This window comes from Cottoperca gobio, chromosome 6, assembly GCF_900634415.1.
Source record: "Cottoperca gobio chromosome 6, fCotGob3.1, whole genome shotgun sequence".
Classification (NCBI taxonomy): domain Eukaryota; kingdom Metazoa; phylum Chordata; class Actinopteri; order Perciformes; family Bovichtidae; genus Cottoperca; species Cottoperca gobio.
Window position 1 is genome coordinate 323,304 of NC_041360.1, and position 17,808 is coordinate 341,111.

General features: G+C 41.1%; 1 protein-coding gene across 1 annotated transcript; it reads right to left on the reverse strand.

Moving 5' to 3' along the window:
* Positions 1-825: 825 nt before the first annotated feature.
* On the reverse strand, positions 826-8,138 carry cyb5r2 (cytochrome b5 reductase 2). The gene is given in 9 exon segments (XM_029434286.1): positions 826-1,438; positions 4,072-4,171; positions 4,293-4,378; positions 4,699-4,782; positions 4,978-5,107; positions 6,637-6,743; positions 7,057-7,129; positions 7,672-7,821; positions 8,112-8,138. Coding segments are annotated over 9 exon segments (909 nt in total). The 5' UTR covers positions 8,127-8,138; the 3' UTR covers positions 826-1,274.
* Positions 8,139-17,808: the final 9,670 nt, after the last annotated feature.

Consider the following 17,808-nt stretch of genomic DNA (forward strand, 5'->3'; position numbering starts at 1 on the left):
GCCCCAGCAGACCACTCCATAGAAAATAGCTGATGCCACCACAGAGTCAAAGAAGGTCTTAAGGAGCCCCATGCACTCCAAAAGACCTCAGTCTTCTCAGCAGATAAAGCAGCTCTGTCCCTTCTTAAACAGAGCAGCAGAGTTATCTGACCAGTCCAGTTTACTGTTCAGGTGAACGCCCGGGTACTTGTAAAATTTTATAATCTCAATGTCCGTACCCAGGACGTTTACTGGTACTGGGGGAGAGTGATGACGCCTCCTGAAGTCCACCACCAGCTCCCTGGTCTTCCCTGCGTTGAGCTGGAGCTGGTTCCTCTGGCACCAGAGGGCACAGTCCTGTGTCAGCTCTCTGTACTCCTTGTCATCCCCATCAGAGATGATAACTGATCAAATCTATTGAAGAAAGTGTTCAAGTCATTCACCCACTTTAGGTCCCCCTTGGACTGAGAGTCTGGCTCTTTGTACCCAGAGATGGTTTTCAGGCCTCTCCTGACATTCCTCTGCTGCAGCTGCTCCTCCATCTTCTTCCTGTAGGTGTTCTTTCCCTCTCTGATCTTCCACCGTAGCTCCCTCTGAACAATCCTCAGCTCTTCCTTGTCACCTGATCTAAAGGCCCTCTTTTTGTCTTTGAGGAGAGCCTTTATCTCAGGTTGTGGTCTGATCTACCCAGGGGAGGGAGAGGTGATGAGCTGTGTACCTCCTTGGTGTTGGCTTACAGTAAGTCCAGTGTTGTATTGTCTCTGGTGGGGCATGTGACATTGTTTGCATATATACGTGACATACTTGTACATACTATTAAGTTTGTGTTAGGTAAAGTTATTATATTTAGGTATACAATAGATTATGGAATAGTCAGAACATTTAAAAACTGCAGAACTGCAATAAATCAGTGCTTTGATCTATGAAGTATTATAATTACAATCAAACACTGTCATTTTTTTATTTCACATGAATTCAGAGATTTCTTTTTGATGACACAGTCACAGATAGGAAGTTTGATTAAATACTGTTTGTAAAAGTACACCTGAGTCCATAGAAGTTTTCACATTGATGTTACTAGGTCATTTTTATGGCATTTATGTACCAGTTTTAAAATGCTACAGGTTTGTAGTAGTTGTTTCATTTCAGTTGTGTCATTTACATCAAAATCACACATGCTTAAATGAAAAACATGACATAGTTAGACCATAAACAATATTCATACAGTGATTTTTGGTTTAGTGATAGTGAATAGTGATAATTACAATAAACAAGTGTTGTAGTCATTCAGAACACTAGTATGCAAAAATGTTTTCTGTTCTGTGTCCCAGCTTGTCCAGATTTGGAAGACAGGCGTTTTGGATCATCGGTGGTGGACCGCACAGGACATCAGCAGACGGAGCAGGGAGGTGCTCCCTGATCATGTCATTGGTCACAAACCCTGAACCGTAGCTCCAATCTTGAGGACAAGACCAGACAAAGAAAGATCAATCTACAACTCCAGAGAAACTGATTTTTAACAACTTCCAGCTCAACATCTTGTCGTTTTTATAGTTTTGGAAACTAAATAAAATGCATAATTCTCCTAAAAGAGTTGACTTTTTGACACAGCTGTTTGCAGGCATAATGTTGTTTATAATTTGTGTTTTTCACCAGGGAAGGCTGTTTCTAAATACTAAATATTAAATTCTATGCTGTCATTTTAATATATCTTTCTTTCCTTTGAAAGGGAAGTTTGGGCTTCCTTACTGGAGCTGCTGCCCCCGCGACCCGACCACGGATAAGTGGTAGACGATGGATGGATGGCTGGATTTCTTTCCTTTGTGCCTCAGGGATGCCCAATGGTTAAGAGTGAACAGAACAAAAAAGAAGATCTATTCTTCTCAGATTAGGACTGTTAAGAAATCAGATTTTTTTTACTACATAATGATTGTGGCAAAACATTTTTTCACTATTACTATTTATTATTGTTATATAGAACATTTTGAAAAATAGCTATCAGTCATATTCATCTTTAGCTTTGTTTATTGTGCGATGAGTCTCTTTTTTGGCAAATTAATTACACTCAAAATAGGAGTGGAGAAAGAGTCTGCATCCTTAACTGAACAAAAGCGTACAAAAAGAACAATTACACTGATGGACAGTGAAATGTCAAACAAATGAACTGATAAACAAAAAATCCACAGGGCCTAACATCTGTCAGCACAATATGATCATATGTGTATTATTAACATGGTATCAAAGTGTCACGGTTATCGTCAATACCGGTATATTACACCCCTATCTCATAAGAGATGGGATATTCAAAGAAAGAATAAAATCAGTAATGAAAATGAGGAACTGCTTAGTTCTTTTCTCTCCAGGGGAAGATAAAGATTTCAGCTGGTGGTCAAAGAAGCCAGAAAACATGACAAGTTAGTGCTTTCATCTGCAGAAAGCACGTACACCTATTTAAACTAATAAGGACCGACATGTTTCTATTTTGTGTAGAAAGACTAAATAGAATATGAGCCTTCACAACAGAGATTATGTAACAATATTATGTCCATTAATTTCTGCCTGCTTTAAGGATTATGCAAAGGAAGACATGAGCGGTTTGCTAAGCTACTATAACACCTTGTAGGAACTATCTCCCTCCTCAGCCTGCAGAGATTTCCTACAGCTGAGGAGTCTTTGTTTGGTTTCCCGCTCTGGATATTCTGCAGAGAAACCAAAGGGCTTTGAGACTGATGTATTCACATTCGTATAGCCTTGCACTGCAGTATTACTCACATGTACTTTACATCCTTTACGATAACATGATATCATTAGAATTAGTCATGGAAAAAGATTCCACATTAGGGGAAGTTAGCATAACTGTGTAATGTTTTGATCCCCTTAAATATGATATTTCTATTTAGAGTCACATTTCTCTTTTAACCATGATTTTGTCTCCACTAACTCTTGATAAAAATATCTTCTCTTTAGCTGCTCAATGCTCCACTTTGTTCAGCTAGTTGCTAACTTGTCTGTCTGTTGTTTTGTGCAGAGCAGGTAGCGGTATCATTATATGCCTGCTGCTGGAAATGAATACGAGCAGAGGGACTAAACCATGAACGTAAAGTTGTGGGCCGTAAAACCAGAACAATTACTGAAACCTGCTAAAAGGTTCTTCACGCCTGAAGAGTAGAGTGTTGGATAATTCTCTGTGAGTTTACACTGAGCCCTGTCACTTTACACATTGCCACTAGATTAGCAGTATGAAATTATTGTTTAGTGCAGTTTTAAACATGCTTTATTTTTGCATTGTTCTAAAAATGACAGGGTCTGTTCGGAATCGAACCCGGGTCTCCTGCGTGGTAGGCAGACTCTCTACCACTGTGCTACCCAAGTGTGACAGGCTCAAATGCAGAGACAGACACAGGCTCGGAGTGGGTTAGAAAAGGAGTCTTTACTTTTAGAGCAAACAGATGGCAGGACAAAACTCAAAATACCTCCAGACAACTAACAGGTAAAATCTGGGCAAAAACAGGATCAACAGAGGATATACGAAAAGCAGGCAGTAAAAGGATCTTAAGAGCTAAAGAGCAAAAAGGCAGTCAACTTAGGAACTCGAGACAAGGGCACAAAAACGGACACTTCAAGAGACGGCTCAAAAACTCACAAACTTGGGCTCCGGCAACAATTCAAGACTCAGCAATGAACAGAAGAAACAGGCAGCTTATAAAGGCTAGCAAACAAGGAACAGGTGCAACCAATGAAACAATAAAGACAAGCACATGACACACAGAAATGAATGGTGGCGACCCCACATGGTCCAAAGAGGAACTGCAGTCCAAAAACCCTGACAAAAAACATGAAAGCATCTGTCTCATGTTAATGTATTGTAGTGCTAGTCACTAGTGGTCCCACTAGCAGCTAGTGGGACCACATTACATATCAATAATATGTTTAAAAACTCTGTAAGCGTTAGCTGTTTCTGCTTAAAGAAGAAGTCCTGTTCTGGATGTTAAACTGTAGGGTGTACATTTTAAACACATTGCAGCTTATATTGAGTAGGGGCCCACCAAGCTCCCTGTTGTTAGGTCCAATGTTGAAGAAATGCTGCCTTACCGTGCGGAGGTTTGTCCAGTGTGAACCAGACCTTAACTTTATCGAACTGGTTCTTCTTCACCTCCTCCAGCTCCTCACACAGAAGGATATCTTTCTCAGTCTGAGAGAGGGAAAATGAAATAATGTAGTTCTCCAAAGTATTTTAAATTCATGAACAGTCATAGTTTTTAACAATGAGACACAAGGAACGATTTCCCATAACAATATACGACACAGCTGACCTGGTTGGCAAATATGAAGCAGCACTTGGTGTTGTCATTGGGGTCTGCTGTGATGCTGCGGATTAACTGCAGCATAGGGGTGATGCCTGGGATGGTAAATACATAGAAATTAGTCTCAGAGAATGGATTGTTTCTACCTGCCGGTATTTTGGGGAGGTGCAATGTTAACCTTTCTAATTTTGCAATAAAACAATATTGTCCTGAAAGATAAAATACATCATAGTTTTGGATGTATTAAATTTGTTATAAGAGAGAATAGCCACAAATCACTTAATTTCTCCCTCAAAAGAAGAATATTCCCCTCTAGTGATTTCAGCCTGCTGAGCCTCTGTGATGTTCTTCAGGATAAAGTAAATGTAGTCATGTACATTAGAATGACTGAGAGTTTACAGAAATGTAAATCAACCTGTTCCCCCAGCGATCATTCCAACTTGTTTAAACTTCCGAACTTTAGGCTCTGACTTCTTGTCTGGTCGGATGGAAAAGTGACCTGACAGGAGAGAGGGGGGCTCAGCTTCAGTATGTGTATGTATGTATACACATGTGTGTATGTGTATGTATGTAACAGTCATATATTGTACCACACTGACATCTGCTGGTGTCTGCAGCTCAACATACATAGTGTTTTCATTGTTCTGTCTTTATCTTTCTTTCGTTTCTTTCCTCACATGCACACACACCATACCGTTTCCCTTATACAGGAGCAGTCCATTGGGTCCTCAGAAGTCAACGCTGTCTCCAATAGACATGTTGTCCAGGTACTGAGACATCTTCCCTCCCTCCGGGAACGAGGAATGGTTGTTCTTGTAGTACACCTAGTGTTACAAAAAGAACACAACAATTTGTTTTAGGCGTATCATAGCCTCTACAGGGCATTACAATCCCCTTTTAGCATTGTTAGGATAGCTAATAGTTTGTCCTGGTAACAAGACAAAAGTAAGGGACCTGATTTAAACCTGGATTAATAAATGATTTGATAAATATTACGTTGGCTTCTTATCACCTTATACAGTTGATATGGCTAACGTGTTAGCAAACAGTAGGTTATTTACACATACAGTAGTGCAGACAGAGTCATTCCTATGTTCCCAGTCCCTATACATTACAGGGATATATATATATACACATACACAGCACATAATGGCAAAATAATCTTTGACATGGGTTATTGTGGGAACCCGTTAAAGGGAACATAGAATAGGAAACATGGGACCTGTGAAAATAAATCCCTGACAAAATAAAATCTTTTGAAAACTCTCGTATTGTGCTAGAAAGGCTTTTGCGTTTGAGGGTCAAATTTCACCTCTTTTTTAAAATTCATCACAAAACACTCAAAAAACAATCATTTTTAACCGAATATAGTGTTTTACCTCATAACTAACATGTTACCCATTCATAACCACAAAAGCTACATTTACTTTATTTAATTTTGTGGTGTAAAGACCACATTTACCTTGCTGTTGAAAATCTCATCAAACCCAATCAAATCTGACCCACAGAGAACATCATGATTTATTTTTTAATAGTATGGCATGCAGCAATAAAACTTCCTGCATGGTGTTGTGGGTCAAACCCAACCCAAACAAGAGTTTAAGTTAAGTTTGAGCAAAATGTTATCCACAGAACCACAGACTCTTTAATATTCTCTGCTCTGTCAGATTTCTCCTTGAACACCAGAGATGCACATTATTTTTAGAGACCTTCAAAATCAAATAGGATAATGATAAACATTGCATTTGTTTTTATAAAGATGTTTTGAAGCCTTGTTCCAATGACAAAACTGAATATTTATGAATACTTGAAACGGGTTAAATTTGACCAATACACAACAGGACTCTGGGAGTATATATATGCTCCTGTGCAGACAAGCAGCAGCATTAGCATTCATTTGGCGTCATGTTTCTTAGCCAATGTCCAATATTCACTCTCCTGTTAGATCTGTTTCGGCCTCTTTAGCTGCTAAATGCTCCACTGTGTTCACCCATCACTGACTTTAAAGCTCTGGCTGCTACGCTTTTTATCCTCTTGTAGCAATACACCTGAATTGTCTTTTTATGTGTTAAATTCTTCAGGAATTCTTATAATGGACTGATAAAGAGCTGTAAAGCATCTGGTCCACAATTATGTAAAGCATCAGTACTTATACTTATTATAATCAGGACTTATTAGCACTAGTAAAGCCTTTAATTGCAACTTATAAACACTTTGAAAAGGGTTAATATAAAGTGGTAGTCCTATGGTGGACAGCTGATCCCTGCAACAACCCACACACAAACCTCTGCAGGTAGCCTATTGGCCTGCTGACCTATTTTATCGTGTGCCCTATATCAGTGTTGTTATTTACCTTGACCACAAGGTCCACATATCCCTGGTACTCATCACTGGACACTGGTGTGTAGGCTCTGACCACCAGACTGCTGTTTACCTTGGCTGACAGGTACACATGCTGACCTGGTGCAGACAGAGAGGAGGACACGCAGGGAGGATGGTTGAGGTGTTGGATTTGAGGGAATAGGAGGATGGAAAAAAAAAAATGAAGTATGAGGTCTGTCCTGTGATGGAAACCAGCTGTGTTTAACATATTTTAACTTGCCTTCCTCACATTTGCCAGTGTCATCATATGCTATATTTTGAAAGAGTGAGTTTATTGATCCATTTCCCGCCTTTTACCTGTATATCACCTAGTGTCCTTTGATGTGTTTGGCAGTTCAATCAATGATATCACACAGAATTACAAACGAAGCGAGAGAGGCTGTTTCAGTACCGACTGGCAGTCCAAGGATATGAGTTGGAGATGGAAGGCCAAATCGAAGTTTCTTTGTGTCATGGCTGATTTCCTGTACAAGGACACACACAGGTTAGAAAAAAAATACAATATCAAGAAATAGTACAATATCAACATAGCTTGCAAAATAAGGTGGTCTTTATACAGACATACAGTATATACAGTACATATATATATATATATATATATATATATATATATATATATATATATATATATATATACGGTAAATGGAGAGGTTTCAATCTTAATGACCCCTGTAGAGAAATATAATTATTGTAGTAGTAAATATTAGGCTAACAGCAAGCATGCAGAGTAAATTAGACTCAAATAAGAAACAGAACATTGGTTTTACTTAACCAACTTGTAACATAAAGGTTCATTTCACATTTCACTAACATATTTTCTCACTTGTCTCACTGTTTCTAGTTTTCATAGGGACAGAAAATAGTTCCAATAAACACTTGAGACAATGTGTTCTATGTATTATCATGATTAAAAGAGAATATTTCTAATCTTATTTCTTCAACTTTTTTATTTGATAAAAATTCAATTCACCTCCACCAGCCAGAAACTGAGACAGAAAGCCTCTACCTGTTTGTGTATAAGGGGAAGGGCATATTTGACAGTAGGATCCTGCAGAGTGACTGGCAGATTATTCTTCTTCTCTCCTGCAGAGCCTCCCAGGAGGAAGTACAGCACGGTCACTAGTACCACAGAAGCAGCCGTCAGCAGTGGGATCGTCTGCAAGACAAAGATCACATACATGTTAGACACTCACAGTGCAGAAAACTGTCATGGTCATAGTTTCAGTGTTCGTTTTAATTTTGACATATTAACATGCTTATTAATGAGTTACACTACATTACAGTTATTTGTTAGTCGTCAACATAAAATAACACAAAAGAAATATGTTGGGCAAATAAATAGAATCTCACAATCTGAGTAATATTGAACGGTTCTTAATTCAGGCACCAAAAAAGATAAATTGAGTTAGTTGCATAATTAAAAAGTAAGTAAAAGATCATTCTCACCAAGCTCTGATCCATAGTTTCAACATGTAGCAGCCTGAGAGACCAGAGTCCACACAGTTTTGTTTTTTTATCTTGTTTCTTTTTAAAGACATTGAATAGATAGGTTTCTATTTGCATTTGAAAACCTTTGCTTATGCAAAATATCTTTAACAAAATTTCCAGTGGGAAAACCAAAGATCCTTCACTTCCGTTAAGACTACACCGTCCTCTAACACAGTGGTTCCCAAATGGCACTGGTGTGCCGTGAGACAAATCCTGGTGTGCCATGGGATTTTGAAACAATTAGGTCTATTGCATTTAACTGTACACAGATTAGCTCATTGACCATACAGGATCAAGTCATATACTTGGTTTAGACCTAGGGTTGTTGTTGAGTGAGAACTACAGCAAAAACACAGCACTGACCACTAGAGAGCAAACTTTTGTCTTTTCTGTGTCAGTAAATGTAATCTGAGAAATAACACACACACACACACACACACACACACACACACACACACACACACACACACAGGCCTCCGAAGGGGCGTTGCTATCCCCTGGGGTAAAGGTGACACCAATAGGAAGACAGATCTCACCGTGACACTACATGGTAGAGTGTGGTGCTCAGGCAGTGAGGAGCAGAGCCTTGAAATCACACCACAGAGAGGGACGGAGATTACATAACAAACACTGAGAGAAAAGATGTTATTCTTTACACAGAATAATTGTACTGTAAATGTACTTACAATTTTGAAGCTAATAACCCTGGTTGTATGAGCATAAAATATACAATTAATTAAAATTTTAACAATTAGTCTTTCAATATTATACATGATAACAAAAGTCGTCCTGCAAGTTAACCGACAACTTTAACAGTCCTGGAGCGGAAAAAGCATTGGGAGTTCTTAGGGGGTTTCAAACTTTCCTGAACAATGTTTACACTTTATCTGCAATGGCATATAACAGGCTCTACATAAATTATATAAATCACCTAACATGAAAAACACAAGACATGTATGTAGAAATAATGGTAAAACCTTCCCTCTTTTTATCATCTGCAAGCAGTATACAAACATTTAGTTGTGTTTCTGTTACACGTGAACAGTATTACAACTGTGCTTTATTATATTGTCATTTATTATCTGCTAACACACCAACCTCCACTTACGGGAGAAGTTATAGTTGTTGACAAATAATTTAATAAACACTAATTGTGGGATTTAAAATACAGTGTTTTGATAGGTGATACCGGTTTTGTTAAACAGATGTAAAGCAATTAAATATCATCATAACCAGGGGTATGTTTGCAGCTGCAAGGGCATGAATATTGTGGAGTAACTGAACACATTTGACAAAAATAGAAATGATGATTTGTCAAAAGAAAATAAATCCACATATATTTTTTTGTTTAGGAGGGAATTATCAAAACTAAGATTCATACAAGTGGTTCTGTGAGGCTCATAAAGGTGCTTTGAGATGCTGCTAGCTAACATGCTACAATGACAATGCTAACATGCAGGTGTCCGTCTGTGGTGGGGTGTGGTCTGAGCAAGAGGTCTGAACACTGCTTGTGGCTGATGGGGGCAGGTACCGATTAACATCCATTCTAAAATGGCCTCATTTAGACAGCAGACTGCACAAAGACTGCATACAGCTGCAGCCCAATCTGGCTGTATACAGCTTGACTGCTGCTGAGGAGAGCTAGTTCCTTCCTCTTAAAACCTGAGGATGTGGACCTTACTGAACTGCCATCTTTATACAGCTCTGTACAGCAGGCATGGCAGGTTTTTAAGATTGCAAGTGCCACAAATGAGATTGTGGGTTGTGGTTGTTTGAGGAACCTTTGTTTCTCATAAAGACTCAAACACTGCAGTCTGCCATCCTGAGAGCTCATTTCAGAGAGGCTGGCTGCACCAAACTGGGCCATCTGATGAAGATGTTTTTCCGGTTGTCCAAATCACATAATTATTATTATTTCAATTAATCTCAAGTTTATTTCTTCATGCATCAGTGCATTTTTTGTCAATACATAAACATTGAGAGACAAGGAAAACCATATTGTCAATAAGTGGATCAGAGGAGCTTGTATTAAATTTGATTTATTAGAAATGATTTATTTGTATTAAACTGAACAAATGCAAATTTAGGGCCAAATCTGAGTCACAGGATTTAAAAGTCTGTTGGAATGCATTCTGGGACCAAATTTTGTATATCATTTAAAGAAAACAAACACTTAAAAAATCTTTACATAATTCTGGTTACAAATGTTTAAATGTAGAGGACCCTTACATTCTAAATCAGTAAGGCCATGGGTTTATATTCCACAACATCGTAAAGCTTTATAATTTACCTGCAGCATCATGGTCATCATACCACTTGTGTAATTCCACATATTACAAACTTGGAAATGCATTTTTGTCCAGAGGCCTTCTTCTAGCTGCTTGCTAGCCAGTCCCTGACAATTCTCCAGTTTAGTCTTCATCATCTGAGCACATGTCCATCGGCTGTGTGGGATCCTCTGAGAGCTTATGCTCTACCTCCCCCTGGGGGGACAGGGCTCTGCTGCTGGACTGCTGCACAACTGGGTCTGCTGCATCCAAGTTCACTAAACAACACAACTATGTAGAGTTATGAAAAGAATACTGTAAAAAGAGTCAAAATAAGCCCATGAGCCAGGCATTAAGTGGAGACATGCTGTCATTATCCCTCCTTATGAATGACTGATTTTTGAATATCAAACAAGACACTTTAACATATCTAATATAAAAAGTCTCTTACAAACTATGTTACAATGATATAATTAATCTGCGTATCATATTCTGTCATTTTTAAGCGGTATTAACTGATATTACTGAATGAACCTGAGAGGCAATAATATAGGATGTGTGTATGTCTACCACAACACTACTTCTCTTAAATCAATATTGCAAATTAGCAGTTCACCCAGCTGAGCTCACTTTGATATAGTAACTGGCTCACTGTAACATATTTCTTTACTTTAGTCAAGAGACTGAACAACGAGTTCATCAGTAAATCTCTTCTCTCTTACAGCGGCTGTAAAAGGGTCCCTGAGCAAGGCACTGATCCCAGCTGCTGCAAAGGAGCTACTTAGTGGTCAGTAGCAGTCGGCTGTAGCCACACTGCAGCTCAGCTCCCAGCTTGCTGGAACACGTTGCAATGAGGTGCAAGATGGTTTTACTCAGATTTTCCTGCAAAAATATAATTTGAAAAAGCAAGTGGAATTAATGATATCAAAACTGGCTACATCCATTAGGTGTGCCAGTTTATTTTTTAAATAGACCCTTCTCAAAACAGACACAGGTGTAAATGACATTAACGAGGACTCCATTCCATTAAGTTTTCAGTAAGCCATGTCAGCGAGTAAGTATGCACAAAAAGCAGCCATCATTAATATTATAATTTGTTAATGTTATTAGTAACACTTGTGCTTTTCCTACTGTGAGAAGACAAACTGTCTGCTATAAGGTATGCCTATTGAAGGACTTGAAGTCATTTCTAACAGCTGTGGTCTGGTTTCAAATTCCTGAGTGATGATAATAAAAGTGAACACAAAACATTAAAGGGCAAGTCGAACACATGATCTAGAATTTTCCAATATAATACCACGTTGATCATAATGAATATATGTAGACACACATTATTCAGAGTAAGGTCACCTCCTGTGGCATATGAAATTATTGTGTTATTGTATTTTTATATCACAAATACCCTAAAAGGCCCATCGTTGCTCTTTGTTGTGGATGGTAATAGATGTTAAGAGGATTAATGTTAATTTACAATTCTTTATTTTTATTACAACATCATTTCCGTCACATGGATGTTGTATTTGTACTATGTAGTTCATTCTGTACACACGTCATCTATTACACGTCTGTCCGTCCTGGGAGAGGGATATACATATTTAAGTGCAATAATTGTACACCTCTTGAGACCCCTTTAATGTGTTGCAAGATAAATGTGTGGGGTTGATGGACAAAGGCTTAAAGAACAGCTAAAAAGAGACAAATAAATATATTGCTGGTAGCAGGTAAAAAGCTCTTAAAACGAGGAAATGGTAATTCCGGGAATGCCTAACTTTAAATGCATGGATATACATTAAAATGATGTATGAAAAACCTTTCATTTCAAAAAAGCCTTTCCGTAAAATCTTATGTCTGTTGTTGTTATTGTAGCGCCTTGAGATTGCTTTTAAGGCCCTGTCACACATCTCCGTATAGTGTGTGTTGTGTTCACTGGCATTCTGACAGGCTGAAAAAACACACATCGATTGTGTTTCTTTGGCCTTGGCATGGGGCCTATTTTTATTATAACCCGTGTTCTTGCATCAGATTACAAATTGAATTTAGACCAACCCAAACCAAACATAGTGCTCTTTGCATGTAGAATATGCTATTATTCTTTCTGATTGCAGCAGTATTTATAGTTTGTTGTGTGTTTAATGACAGGAGATTGAGGTGGCAGACCTCTGGCCTTTGGATTAAAATCACTTTGTTATGGTGATAATTTCAGCAAGTGAAAAAAAAGACAATCTCAAAAACTTCAATTTTCATGATCTTGTGTAACTTATAATACCTATTGAATCATATATTGACACTGGTTCTGCTGAATGACATGTTGCCTATACACATACTCTAATATGAGCTTTTCCACAAACTTAACATTTTCTGGCATTTATCTAGTGTTGATACTAAACAGCAGGACTACCATGATGTAATAACTGAGGGAGGTTCTGTGCTCTTAACTTGTGCATCAGGCAGCAGGAATTTAATTTACGCTCTCTATTTTTTATTTCTTTTTAATGAAAAGAAATCAAAAGCTCAAAGCTCAAAAGCTCAAAGTTCATGAAACGCTATAGCAACACAGACACAGACACATACTATTAGCAGCTGGGTTCATCCTCTCTCCAGCTACTCTACTTGTACTACACTGTGTGTATAGGACGATGTGTGTCTTGCGCAGCTCATTATTGTGTCATGGGACATCTGCCTGCACAACTCCCAGCTTGCTACGAGATCCACAATCAACAATCAACATGTGCATACACTTCGTAACTGTGTATGAAGTGTATGCACATTGTACAGTTTAAGCTAAGTGACGGCTACAGAGCCGTGCGGTACTCTACATATATCTTGGTATTACATGCAGAGATGTACTGTTTGTGCCTGTGTACTGTATCTGCATGTGTGCATTGTGTGTTGCACTACGATTAGAATGTCCCTGGACAGCACAATGCCTAATGACAAAGCCACTTCCTGATCTGTTAATGTCAGAGGAAAAGAGAAGCGTTGCATACTGGGAATTATTCAGGAGCACTGGGCCAGGAAGAACACTTCCACAGCAAATCCCTGAGAACACAGAGAATGACAAAGGAGATAAACTATATTGAAGTTATGTGCTTCAGTGTGTGCACATGTTGTCTGTTAGTGTGTAGATGAATTATTCTTAGCAGTGTTTATCCTTTTGACTTTGTCCAGTAACTTACTAAACCTGTAAGACTGGTTCTTTGGCTCTGTTGGTTGGGGATTTAAATGAATAGTTTAACATTTTGGTTAAAAAAAAGTCCAGTCTTAATCTTGCCTATGTGTGTCTGAAACACACCAATGTATGGGTCCCTACTAAAACAGTGAGTTGATCATCACGACAGTAAGAGCAAGAGTAATTTTCCACTCCAGTAGAACACTATAACCTGGAGCAGTGTTACTCATTGCGCGGCTCGCAAGCCTCCTGCGGCTGGCCAGGCTTTAATTGGTGGCTCGCATGGCAGTGGGCTAAATAAAGGGGTGATAGATATGATTATGCAGTCAATGCAGATATGTCATAAAAACACTAAAAACAAGCATGGCTATTACATACAACCCATTAAAACACTGAACGTGTCTTCTCTATTAGCCTACAAATAATTGATAAAAGATGCAAATATAGACTGGAAACAAGATATTTAAACTTGCTCGGCCTACACTGACTCACTGCGGAGTTGCCAGTTTTGACGGTCTATACTGCACTACAATGGCGAATGTGCTCCTGGACGGGTAGATACATGGTGGGCTAGTATAGAAATAAATAAACTTCATAAGCATGCTTATGAATATGGATATTTGCTAAAAAATAATTTATATCGCTAAATTGGAACATTTAAATTGGAAGATACTACGACCAACCTGGCACTTCATACTTGCATTAGTTTGGCTTCGGTTTACTCATTTCACGATTTCATGCTGGTTAGCACGTCTTTCTACAGACGTAAAATGGATCGATTTCTTATAATCGCACACCAGTTGGACAGAAACAAAGCGTGACAAACGAGGAAAATTAAGATTTGGCTTTGCAACATGCAACCACCGCAAATTGAGAGGAAGATGCTGGAGATGTGGTTTGTGAACAGACAACAGCTGCTCTCATTATAAAAGAAAGGTACAAGTCATACAAGACAAGCAAAGGAAATTTCAAGAAAAGTGGACAGGAATTTGTATTTGTCCTCCACGAGTCGAACCCTTTGTGCTTCATGTGCAAACAAACCCGCTCTGGTTTCAAACAGGTTTCAAGTCATTTGGAGCCGCATTTCTAAACGACGTATCCAAAATTCAACGCCACTTACGCACCTGGAAGACAAATTAGTAAGCAAAACAAAATAGAGCAGCTTTCTTCTCTTTCTGGACAACAAAGGCTCATACACAGGACAACTAATACAGCTGAACTGAGGCATCTTTTGAAGTCGCATGGATTTTGGCTCGGTCAAAAAAACCTTCTCAGACTCAAAAATTGTGAAAGACTTATTTTTGGCTTCAGCAGAAATATTGTTTGCAGAGTTTGACAACATCATCCCAGTATTAAGATAATCCTGCTTTTATTGAATGTATTGGTTGGTTGCATTGCATATTGTATGTTCTGGGTGAGATGACAGATTAATAAACGGACATGCTTTTTATGACTGGATGTAAGCTTTTCATACTTTGCGGTAAAAGTGGCTCTCCTATTGACTTTGTCCTATCAATGTGGCTCTCAGGTAAAAAATAGTGAAGACCACTGACCTGGAGGAACACAGAGATAAAGTTGATCCATGGCGGGGGCAGCAGCTCCAGTAAATAACCCCAAACTTCTCTTCTCTGGGCCAGATCCGCTAGTCCCCGACTGGGGGATACCGAGGCGTTCCCAGGCCAGTGTCCACCGAGTCCTTGGTCTTGCCCGGGGTCTCCTCCCAGCTGGACGTGCCTGGAACACCTCCCTAGGGAGGCGCCCAGTTAGCATCCTTACTAGATGCCCGAACCACCTCAACTGGCTCCTTTCAACGCAAAGGAGCAGCGGCTCTGCTCCGAGTCTCTCACGGATGGCTCAACTTCTCACCCTATCTCTAAGGGAGACGCCAGCCACCCGTCTGAGAAAACCCATTTCTGCCGCTTGTACCCATGATCTCGTTCTTTCGGTCATGACCCAGCCTTCATGACCATAGGTGAGGGTAGGAACGAAGATCGACCGGTAGATCGAGAGCTTTGCCTTCTGGCTCAGCTCTTTTTTCATCACAACGGTGCAGTAAAGCGACTCCAGTACCGCCCCCGCTGCTCTGATTCTCCGGCCAATCTCTCGCTCCATCGTCCCCTCACTCGCGAACAAGACCCCAAGGTACTTTAACTCCTTCACTTTGGGTAAGGGCTCATTCCCGACCCGGAGTAGGCAATCCACCGGTTTCCTGCTGAGAGCCATGGATTTTGAGGTGCTGATCCTCATCCCAACCGCTTCACACTCAGCTGCGAACAGATCCAGTGACTGTTGAAGTCCGACCGATCGAGTCAGACCGATAATGCCATAAGGACCACATCATCTGCAAAGAGCAGCGATGAGATCCTCAGGCCACCGAACTGCAACTCTCCTCCACGACTAGGATTCACATTCACTGGGAACGAGTCCGATTTACGGACACAACTCTCGCTTCGTGCGAACAGGGATTGGATGGCCCTCAGAAGTGACCCCATACTCCCGCAGCACCTCCCACAGTATCACCCGAAGGACGCCTTCTCCAGATCCACAAAACACATGTAGACTGGATGGGCGTACTCCCAGGCCCCATCCAAGATCCTTGCGAGAGTGAAGAGTTGGTCCGTTGGTCCGTTGTTCCACGACCTGGACGCAATCCACATTGTTCCTTTTCAATCAGAGGTTCGACTATTGGCCGAACCCTCCTTTCCAGTACCTTGGAGTAGACTTTACCAGTGAGGCTGAGAAGTGTGATACCCCTGTAGTTGGCACACACTCTCTGGTCCCCCTTTTTGAATAGGGGAACCACCACCCCAGTCTGCCACTCCCTAGGCACTGTTCGAGACTTCCACGCAATGTTGACGAGGCGTGTCAACTAAGACAGCCCCTCAACACCCAAAGCCTTCAGCATTTCTGGACGGATCTCGTCAACCCCTGCGGCTTTGCCACTGTGGAGTTGTTTGACTACCTCAGTGACTTCCATCAGGGAAATTGACGATGATCCCCATTTGCTTCCAGCTCTGCCTCTACCATAGAGGGCGTGTCTTTCAGGGTTTTTGGACTGCAGTTCCTCTTTGGACCATGTGGGCAGTTGTGCTGCAGTTCTAAGCCATGATGCTACAGTGCATCGTCACGAGGCTCTCTTGTCCCACCAGCAAGGGGTTCTGCAGAACCTCCAACAGTCCCTTGTGGATCTACTTGCTCGTCTACCATCACCTCCATCTACTCCACTGACGCCAGCAGTTCAGCAGTCCAGCTCCACGGGTGCCCGCGGTCCGCTTCCGTCTGAACCACGGCTCCCTGCTCCCGAGAGGTATGAGGGTAACCACAAGGACTGCTGGGCTTTCCTAGCCCAATGCTCTCTCACATTTGAGCTTCAACCTTCCTACTTCCCTTCAGAGCGCTCTCGTATCGCCTACATCATCACTCTCCTGACTGGAAAGGCCCGGTCATGGGCTACAGCCGTCTGGGAACAGCAGGGCCCTTCCTGTAATGACTACAGGGCCTTTACCGATGAGATGCGCCGGTTTTTCGACCATCCAGTAGGAAAAGATGCTGGTAACAGACTGATCCAGCTGCATCAAGGCGGCTCTAGTGTGGCAGAGTATGCTGTGCTCTTCCGAACCCTGGCTCCTGTGAGTGGGTGGAATGAGGGGGCCCTGATGACAGCGTTCCGGCATGGCCTCTCTCAAGGATGAGCTGGCAGCTAAAGATCCGGTGTCAGACCTGGAGTCCCTAATTGACCAGACTATCCGTCTCGATAACCGTCTGTGGGAGAGGCATCGCGAACGACAAATGGACAGTCGCCCCAGTTCCAGAGTCACAGCTTCAACCTCCGCTCCGCTTCAGTGGCCTCGGGAACCGCAGAGTAACCCACCTTGTTCTGAGGAGCCGATGCAGCTTGGCGGTACTCGCCTGTCCCAGGCAGAACGGAACCGGAGGATGAGGGAGAGACGCTGCCTCTATTGTGGAGGCCCTAACCACTTTCGTTCCTCATGTCCCAAGCTTGCGGGAAAATCCCAGCCCCATCCAGGAGAGGGAGAACTGTGACGGGTGCGACTCTTACTCCCTCAGCCTTGACTTCGTGCCTGCAGCTCCCGGTCACCATCTTCTGGGAGAACCAACATCATCCTCTTCAGGCCCTCATTGACTCTGGCGCTGCAGGGAATTTCTTGGATCTCACCCTTGCCAGGGCCCTTCACCTGCCCATCTCCAGGCTGGACCA